Here is a 9,291-nt window from a genome sequence, read left to right as displayed (position 1 = left end):
CGGCCTTGGCACTTGGTAACTGTGAAGTGATGCTTAGTAAGTCGCCAGCTTCGGCAATTGAAATGGAGGATGACTCCACTTCCAATTGGTAAGAATTCACTTTTAACTAGGTAGTGCTGCCCGTATAGACCGCCTCGACCTCAGATCATCAATAATTCCTATCAATCGGAACAGCCTCAGGCCGATGTTGCTGTCGGCACAATGTCAGAACAGTATTCTCTCATCCAAACCCCATCGTCGTTTCCTTGTTGGGTGACATAAGGCGACCCGGTTTTACTCTCGCTCCATCTTCCATACTACTGTTGCTTTGCTGTGAATATTTTTTCTGAATCTTCTATCGCTTAATCAAGTCTGTTACGCCGTGATTTCTTCAATCTTAGCTCGGGTTTTGCGGAAAAGAGAAATACCGTGGAAATGATGAGGTCAGCTATGTGATCCATTTGCACTTTGACCGAAAGATCCACCCTTTGAATTAAAATCGCCGCAGGGGCGAGAAGAGGAGATAGTGGAGGCCATACCTACTACAGAACATACCTACGTAGCCGTCTTACTACATCATGGCTAACACGTGGAACGAGGCAACGATCAAGTTTCCCCAAATGTTGTTAGCAAGCGATGGATCGAATATAAATATTACTGCATCCCTTCTTATGCTTTTATTCCGTAGCACACAACTTGGAAATATTCCTGCCAGCTTTAGTCTACCAAAGTCGGATGATGCGCACATTCAGCCTTTTTTCAAGCCTTTTGGCTATTTCTCAACTACTTCTTCTCCTTCCCTCTACTGCCCGTGGTTCGGACACTCTCTTCAGGGGAGGAACTGTCCTTTCATTTGACAATGCCACGGAAAGTGTGAAAGTTCTTTATAATACCTCCGTTCTAGTTTCCGGAAGCCAAATTGTTTCGATCTCTCCGCAATCGCAAAACGTCACTTTATCTCCGGGAACCGAGGTAATACCATCCGAAGGGAAAATAATATCTCCCGGATTTGTCGATACGCATCGCCACCTTTGGCAAAGTGCCTTCAGGACACTGGGATCGAACACAAGCTTAGCTGAATACTTCTTCCGTTATAGTGAATTTACACAAGCAGGGACTGTCTTCACGCCAGACGACGTTTACTACGGCCAAATCATTGGAATTTATGAGTCGCTAAACGCTGGAGTTACCTCAATACTTGACCATGCGCATCATACGTGGTCAAACGCGACAGCATTGGCTGGATTGAATGCGTCTATTGCTAGTGGTGCAAGGGTGTGGTGGTGCTATGCGTTCCATAACCTTACAAATGGCTATACCCGCGAGGATCAGCTGGCCGATTTCGAGTACCTCTCCCAGTATGGACCTTGGAGGAATAGTTCTACAACAACTTTGGGACTAGCCTACGACCCGATATCCCTTGATCCTCCTTCTCTCGTCCAGACGGTGGTGAATGTTGCCAAGTAAGTTCTCGGAAAAACCCTGAGATCTAGAAAGATTTCAAGCTAATGCATGTTCATGTAGACAACAAAACGTGTCAGTAATTACAGCACATTACCTTGGTGGCCCATGGGGATGTAAGTGTCATATTCTCCTTTCCCATGTTGCACATTGCCAGCAAGAAGATCAGTATACTTTGTCTCTGCGATTCTACCCCTAGCCTCAAGCACTCAAATTTTAGACGTCTATAGAATTAGATATAGCATCTGGACGTTGGTATCAGTACGGCCGGGAACCTAGGACTATTTACATCACTCTTGCTTTCCACGTACTCTGAATAACAATTGCTAATGTTAATTCAGTTGTAAATAGCCCTGTACTAGCCAATAGCTACGGTATCCTCAATACCTCCATTCCGGTTGTCTTCTCCCACGGCAGCTACCTCACAGTGCAGGATGCAGAACTCCTCCGCTCCACCAACCAATACCTCTCCATTACCCCGGAGTCGGAGATGCATTATGGCCACGGGGACGCCGACAGCCAGCTGATCCAAGATCAAGCCGCACTGGGCGTCGACACGCACTTTACGTACAGTACAGACATCGTCACGCAGGCCAGGATCTGGCTGCAGTCGGTCCGACTCCTCTTCTACAACCAGGTGCGCGCCAACTGGCAGATTCCACGCAACAACCCCATGTCGGCGAACCAGGCGTTCCTGCTCGCGACGCGCGCCGGCGGCCTCGCTCTGCGTCGGCCCGACGTCGGCGTGCTGGTCGAGGGCGCAAAAGCCGACATTGTCGTCTTCGACGGCACAGCGCCCAACATGCTCGGGTGGGTCGACCCTGTCGCCGCCGTCATGCTGCACTCGAACGTCGGGAACGTCCAGCACGTCATGGTTGATGGAGAGTTTAAGAAGCGCGACTTCAACCTCACCGTCGGTGACGATTATGCCGAAGTGCAGCAGCAATTCCTTAACTCGGCGCGCAGGATTCAAGCAATTTGGGAGGCTACGCCGCTGCCCGACCTGGAGGGTGATTATCCGTATAGCAGCGGGATTCTGTATGGGGAAGCTGTGACGGTGGATGTGGTCCGCGGTAATAGCACTGGATATTGATTCGTTCGTCTCATGTTTCCTTCGGGAGAGTCGTTTGGAGATGTAAAACATATTTATAATTCATTGTAAAACTCAGCAGGTTTTTCTTCAAACTTGATTCGAAGCTTGACCAAGAGGATCATTCCCAAACAAAGTTGATCGCTGGCAAAAATGAACAATTACATGTAACACGAATCATCACGCCGTAGAGGGCAATTTGATATCGGAAGCCGATAGTGTCAGTATCCGTAAGTACCATACTGAAAAAGCAAAACTAGGCAAACGGAACTAGAAGGCTGCATGAATCCTTATCGAATCCCAACAAGAAGCGTGCAGTATTCCTTGTTTCCATCATCCCACGCAAACTAGAGGTAAAACCCAAGATATCTCGCAATCCAGAGTACGTCCATCGCGACCCAAAGGTGGCTCTGCTCAACTTCGCATCTCATGACACACCAGCGATCAGCATGCAGAATCCCCCCACGCTCATGATCCCACCAAGTTCTAGCGAATCCTGGTTCATTTTACCAAATACTGCAGTATTGACACATGTAATGGCCATAGAGGCATTTAGTGTACACACTAATTATCATTGGTCCGTTGTTGCAGATATGGCACTGCTAGGAAGTCATGGTGGTTTAGAATTGGTGAAATTCCGGCCGTGAATATTTGATTTTAGTTTAAACTTCGAGTTTTGGTCAAACGATAATGATGTCTGGCAGCTGATCTGCGTGGGTATTTCGGAGGTGATGGGAGACATCCCGAAGGAGAGAAATCCGTGACATTTATATAGCGTTTGTTTTCTTGACATACGATACACGGAATTGTGTTTTGGAGTGCTACTATGAGTCAGGGGGTGCAGTTGGCCTTCGCTAACAGACATTACTTTTCTTTTTCGCTGGAGGCTTATCTAGTTACACTGACGTGGCGAGCGATATCAAAACATCTGGCCACGAAATCTGACGTTAAATTCCTCTTGCGCTGTATACGTCGTCTTCTGACTTACACCTTCGTCATCCCTGTTCTGTAAATACATGGCCTCTTGCGGGACGAAGAACTTTCCTTCTCTCTGTATCATATCCAATCCGTACGTATGCTCTACTCTCGCAAGCACATTGTCATCGTGAACCACATGATTCCGGTCTCGAGCGGAGCCCGCTCTACCAGCACAGCTGTCCAGAGAAGGCCCCGCAAACCAATTCTTCGCATGTGCTATACTGCCCCAATCCTCCGCACGACTCTAGCTATTTCCAAGGCACTTGCGTCAAAGGCCTCATAAATCCTTCTCTTATGCTTCCTCGCCATGCCTTAACTAGCTCCAAGTGCTCTTAGTGCAATCCGCAGCTCCTTAACCGCTGTATCCACGTCCTCAAAATTTAGCGCTGATACAGCCCACTTGGCGTGCTTCTGTGCTGCCAGCAGGGCTTCCTCATCAGCGCGGTAGTTCGTCGCGCCCATGCCGCCCATCTCATGGTCCGGCTGCTGTGCAGGCACTGGTTGCAGAGCGGGAGCTGATGGCTGAGGATGGTATATGCTTCGCAAGTGCATTTGCTGCTGCTGCTGCTGCTGCTGCGGCGGCGGCGGCGGCGGCTGTTGGTATTGACTTTGATACATGTTCTGCGGCGGCTGCGGTGGCTGCGGAGGGAGCTGTGGCTGAGGTGCTGGGAACACGAGTTTGTTCTGGTCAAGGTTCTGATCCTGACTTTGGTAGTAGTGTTGCGGATCTTGGATGGGAACCGTTGACTGGTATGGAGACGTCATGCTTTCGTCATCCAGGGGTGCTATGGGTAGGCCTGGTGCTGCGTTATCGGCTGTGAAAGTAGGGACATTGACACGTTGAAAGTAACCTCCGCCGGCAGAGGATACGGATCCTTGACGAGAAGTGGAGGGAGGAGAGATGGGAGACACGTCGCGGTGGGGAAGGAATCGCGGAGGCGATGTGGGACGATCTGAGTATCCTGTTGGTGCAGAGGGCAGGTTCGGTGGCGGTGGAGATATCCTCGCCGCTGATATCGCAGGGGAGGGCTGGGCGGAGAATGTGTCTTGAGCAGATTCAACGTACGATTGGTAGGGTGGTCCGTTTATGCGTTGGACCTCTAGGTCATTAGGATCCAGGGCGGAGGGAGAGGCAGCAGGAGGTGCTTCTTGCACAGGGTTGGAGAGGTTAGGATCTTCCCCGGCCTTGAGGGCTTTTGCGATGCGGAGGGCGTGGTATTTTGCGAATTTCGATTTCGCAGTAATTTCTTGTTCAAGAGCCCCCCAAATACTCAGCATGTCGAGGAACGTGGCAGCGGCACGAAATGTGTCTGCTGTTTGACTGTCGCAAGGATTAGGATCCAACATAGAAAGTTGCCATAAACGATGCTATCAATATATCATACGCTGAAGCCTTGTTTGCCCGAACAGCATTGTCCGCCTTCTGGAATATATCCAACGCAAACTGTTCGCAATACGCATGAGCGGCTACATCATCCAATATCGCATCCTCATTCGAATTTTCGGCCTTGATCTGCTCGAGTTTATCCATCAGGTTGGAAGTATACTCTTTGCACTCCTGGTCGGCGTTGTGTAGGCCCTTAGTCAAGACCTGTTGCACTATGAAGTATTCGCCTTTCGCCAATATTAGCTACGAACAATACAGCATTTGCAGGGGTTCTTACACCAATAGGCCATTACGGGCTTGACCTTCTCCAGCTGCGACGCCCGCAGAGCGAAGCGTGAGATATCCGCTGTTTTCAGCTTGGCTGGTATATTGGCCGCCATCTTAGAGGTTGAGAAAATTGGTCTGGAGAAAAGAGTGTAATGAGCGAAGCAGTTGCAGACTTCGTTGACAGCAGCTTAAATTGAAGGGTCGCGATGCAGCCTTGTGGTGTGGTGCCTTGGTAGAGGGTTCAGACTGCCGGCCTTCACCGCCTGCGAGGGCTTGGTCGGACTTAGCCCCGCGTTTGGGAAGCTCTCGCTCAAGCTTGAGGCCAGCTTTCATTTGCTCTCGAGAGCCGCATATAAACATCACCTCTCCTTCCGTGCCTCTTCTCCCACAACTCTCCCTAATCTCTCTCTACTTTCCTTTGTAACAATGATGCACACCGCAGCTCTGGTCGCTGCCGCGGCCTCATTGCTTCTCACTGCGCCCGTTAGTGCGGAGGGCATGTATTCAAAGAACTCCCCTGTCCTACAGATCAATGGGATGGAATATGACCGCCTGATTGCGAAGTCAAACTATACCTCTGTAAGTTCTATTCAATAATACAGAAAACCGACTGCTAAGACCGCATAACAGATTGTAGAGTAAGCTTTTCTTTCTTCCAACCGTAGTTACTAACAACGTTTGCTCCGAAAACAAAGCTTGAAGCTTCAATAAATCTGACGGCACTCCTTCCAGGTTCTACGCACCTTGGTGTGGCCACTGCAAAAACCTCAAACCCGCTTATGAATCTGCCGCCAAATCCTTGGCCGGCCTCGCTAAGGTCGCCGCTGTAAACTGTGATGAGGAGTTCAATAAGCCCTTTTGTGGAACTATGGGCGTCCAGGGCTTCCCAACACTCAAAATTGTACGGCCTGGCAAGAAGCCTGGCCGGCCGACAGTAGAAGACTATCAAGGCCAGCGAGTCGCAAAGGCTATCATTGACGCGGTGAAGGAGAAGATCCCTAACCATGTAAATCGGGTGACGGACAAGGGACTTGAGGAGTGGCTGAAGGAGGGCAATGACACGGCGAAGGCGGTTTTATTCAGTGACAAGGGAGCGACAAGCGCGACGTTGAGGGCGCTAGCAATCGACTTCGCTGGCAACATCAACATTGCACAAATCCGGAACAAGGAAAAGGCGGCTATGGAGCTGTTTAGTGTTGAGTCAGTCCCCAAGCTCATCCTCCTACCCGGTGGAGACAAGAAAGCTATCGTGTATGACGGCGAAATGAAGAAAGAATCCATGAGCGAATTTTTGTCTCAAATCGCACCACCCAACCCCGACTGCCCTCCTGAGAAGGAGAAACCGTTGAAGAAGTCTGAGAAGAAAGACGCAAAGAGGGATGCGAAGAAGTCCTCCAAGGATTCCTCGGCCTTCTCGAAAGCCTCCGCGTCCCACGAGTCCGCCAACTCCGCCTCCGCAAAAGCTTCCGCAACCTCCATCACGCTGGAAGACCCAGCTCAGCCCACCGAATCTCCCGACCCGAACGTCGTCACAGACAACACACCTCCTCCAGTCATCATCCCCGAAACGGAGGTGCCAGCAACCATTCCCATCGTCGAAGCCGCCGAGGCCATCCAAAAGGATTGCCTGTCGCCAAAGTCTAAGACCTGCATTCTGGCTCTCCTACCACTGACCACCGACGGCACACTCCCAGAAGCCGCAGTCTCGGCTTTGGCAAGCTTAGGCGCGATCCACAAGAAACACGACGAGCGGAAATCGCACCTCTTCCCCTTCTACGGTGTCCCGGCCTCCAACCCGCTCGCGGCAACCCTGCGCTCCACGCTCTCCCTCAAAGACGACGCAGAGCTCGAGCTCATCGCCACTAACGCGAAGAGAGCATGGTGGAAGCAGTACCAGGGTGCCGGATACGGCAACGTGGCCGTCGAAGACTGGGTCGACGCAATCCGGATGGGGGACGGCAAGAAAGAGAAACTACCCGACAGCCTGATCGTTGAGGTAGCAGAAGAAGTGAAGCCAAGGGTGGGGGAGCAAGAGCCGCTGCAAGTCGAGATCGAGGAGATTCCGGACGACTTCGAATTCCCAGCGACGTACCACGAGCACGGCGAGCTGTGAGGCGGCAGCACTCGCACGGGCGCAGCAGCGAGGCGAGAGAAGGGGTTATTCTTTTGCAGGAGGGGGGGGGCAGGGCGTTTGGTAACGGGCACTTGGTGTAGGTAGGAACAAAATCACAAAAAAATACTTTTGGCCATTTCACTCGCTGCACACTAATGACCAACAAACTTTTGTCCTGAAGTCTATCTCTCCCATTATTCATTCTTCGTCTTCATCTTGGCAACCCGGTAAATCCCGGCTCTGATTTCAAGGCCCCCCTTCACCCCTAGGAGATGGCCAAGAAAAGGAATCATAGATATACCCAACACTGCATATGACCTTACATCTCAGGGCCTGCAAGCCGAAGCCAAAACGGGCGGTACGTCGGGCCAGACATCCCGTCAGATTGCGGCCCGATGATCCCAATTTGCAGGGCCTCCAAGCCAGTACCAAGGACGGCGGAAAAAGAAAAGGGAAAGTATGAAAAAAAGCCGGCATGTCTGCAGGAGGCGGGAGTTGAATCACTTCAAAGCAGGTTTTGCCAGGGGCCACGTTGAGGCGCTGCAAGCCTACCGAAGCCACCAAAGCAACGCGCGAAAAAGCACATCCAGCCCCAAATCGGAACTTTTCTTCTTTGTCGGAACAACAGCTGTGAGCTGGACCGGCTCTCACCGCTACGAGCGGCCCCTCATGCATGCGGGATTGGTGAGTTCTTGGGTGGTTGTCAGCATTTAGAGGGGGGTGGGGAGGGGTGGATGAAGGAACGAAAGCGAATGGGCACGGCAGCATCCACGTTTGAGGCTGAATGCCATCCGCCAGCCACACGCGCGACGGGCAATAGCGTTGACAAATGGAAATCCGGTGTGCAGCTATCGCATTCTCGCCGCCATCTCGCCGCCATCTCGCCGCCATCTCGCCCAAATCGGCGCAATGTGCTTGTATCGCGGAGCGGGTCGGGAGGGAAGGGCGATCACAAACGGTGTATCACTGCTCGACCTGCCTAATGTGACATCTCGCCGTCGAGCGCTGGGTTGCCTGGCGCGCGGTGCGCAGGGCTGGCTGATATCGCCGAACCCGGCCAGATAAGTTCGCACCCCACGATGTTACTAAGGCTTTTGGCTTCTCTTGCTAAAGGATAGAGACCAGCCTTGGGGATGCGTTTGGTGACGACAGCTGAGACGGCTCCGCGGCGCCTTGGTCGTCTGCGGGCGCACGCCCTGCTCGGTGCATGCGGTTAGCCGCGACCCGGCGTTCGCTAGCGGGTGATCTCCCGAAACTATTTACAGATTCCAGGATGAAGTGGGCGAGGCTAGGGAGTGAGGATGCCAAGATAAGAGTGCTACATTCTACCAGCGCTATAACATAGTAAGGGAACTTCTTTGTAAGCTAAGAGTGAAAGAAAATTTAAGAGAAGCCGAGCAGCATGAGTGGTAGGAAAGAGTTGAGAATCAGCTCTGGGAAGGACGTTGATTCATTTCGCGGTCGCGAAAGATCATGAAAGGCCTCTAGAACAGTCAACCGGCTCGGTGTAGATCTCGCTGACCCGATTTAGGGAGGAGAGCAGTCATCCTCGACCGGCCGACCGACATACACAAATCTCATCGTAAAAACCATTGACATGACAGCCGGGGGAAACCCCGAGACAGTCGAAAGAAGTCGCGGAGTTTGCCAACACTAGTACAGGTACTAAGCCAGCAGTCGGCACAGACCAATGCGACCCGAGATGGCCGTCGACTCTCATAACAGTGAAAAATAAAAAGCTTGTCAATCTCAAATGCAAAATGGTGCATTATTGCATCACGTTAAGCCAGCCACCGAGCAGCTCTGCAGTGTCAGATCGACTAGTTCACGTACTACCCGATCCGAGATGGGCTGATCCGGACGCCTGGCTTGCGCTGCAGCCATGTTTCAGCGTACCCACGTTTCTTTCTTTTTTCGCATCCTTCCCTCGTGGCACAGGCCCGGCGGCGCGGTAACCGGATCCCAAAACCGTGTTACTCCGAACTCCTGTGCAGCAACGTTTTGGGACGACATATG

At 51.7% G+C, this 9,291-nt stretch overlaps 4 protein-coding genes across 4 annotated transcripts; 2 read left to right on the top strand and 2 right to left on the bottom strand.

The window, feature by feature from the left end:
- Positions 1-717: 717 nt before the first annotated feature.
- On the top strand, positions 718-2,533 carry K441DRAFT_687788 (putative chlorohydrolase family protein; the record flags this gene model as incomplete). Its single annotated transcript, XM_067652127.1, has 3 exons — positions 718-1,442; positions 1,504-1,556; positions 1,782-2,533. The coding sequence occupies 3 exons, from the start codon at positions 718-720 to the stop codon at positions 2,531-2,533; spliced, it is 1,530 nt and encodes a 509-aa protein (XP_067503120.1).
- A 1,287-nt stretch (positions 2,534-3,820) lies between these two features.
- K441DRAFT_612948 (DUF605-domain-containing protein) lies at positions 3,821-5,361 on the bottom strand (the record flags this gene model as incomplete). The annotated part of the gene is made up of 3 exons (XM_067645632.1): positions 5,173-5,361; positions 4,894-5,122; positions 3,821-4,829 (listed from the first exon to the last, which is right to left on the bottom strand). Exons 1-3 carry the CDS (start codon positions 5,273-5,275, stop codon positions 3,821-3,823), a joined length of 1,341 nt encoding a protein of 446 aa, XP_067503119.1. The 5' UTR covers positions 5,276-5,361.
- Positions 5,362-5,485: 124 nt separating this feature from the next.
- On the top strand, positions 5,486-7,275 carry K441DRAFT_697160 (thioredoxin-domain-containing protein; the record flags this gene model as incomplete). Its single annotated transcript, XM_067652954.1, has 3 exons — positions 5,486-5,741; positions 5,793-5,800; positions 5,865-7,275. Exons 1-3 carry the CDS (start codon positions 5,589-5,591, stop codon positions 7,273-7,275), a joined length of 1,572 nt encoding a protein of 523 aa, XP_067503118.1. The 5' UTR covers positions 5,486-5,588.
- A 123-nt stretch (positions 7,276-7,398) lies between these two features.
- K441DRAFT_142013 (uncharacterized protein) lies at positions 7,399-8,662 on the bottom strand. Its single transcript, XM_067640132.1, has one exon. It carries the CDS (start codon positions 8,164-8,166, stop codon positions 7,522-7,524), a length of 645 nt encoding a protein of 214 aa, XP_067503117.1. The 5' UTR covers positions 8,167-8,662; the 3' UTR covers positions 7,399-7,521.
- Between the last annotated feature and the right edge of the window lie 629 nt (positions 8,663-9,291).

The sequence above is a fragment of the Cenococcum geophilum genome, assembly GCF_001692895.1.
Source record: "Cenococcum geophilum 1.58 unplaced genomic scaffold K441scaffold_26, whole genome shotgun sequence".
Classification (NCBI taxonomy): Eukaryota; Fungi; Ascomycota; class Dothideomycetes; order Gloniales; family Gloniaceae; genus Cenococcum; species Cenococcum geophilum.
The sequence above is the reverse complement of the archived record's forward strand: the minus strand, read 5'-3'. Positions and strand labels throughout refer to the sequence as shown.

Bases quoted from the DNA above. Each gene is read 5' to 3' on its own strand.
- K441DRAFT_142013 (XM_067640132.1), bottom strand. From the start codon at position 8,166: ATGGCGGCGAGATGGCGGCGAGATGGCGGCGAGAATGCGATAGCTGCA.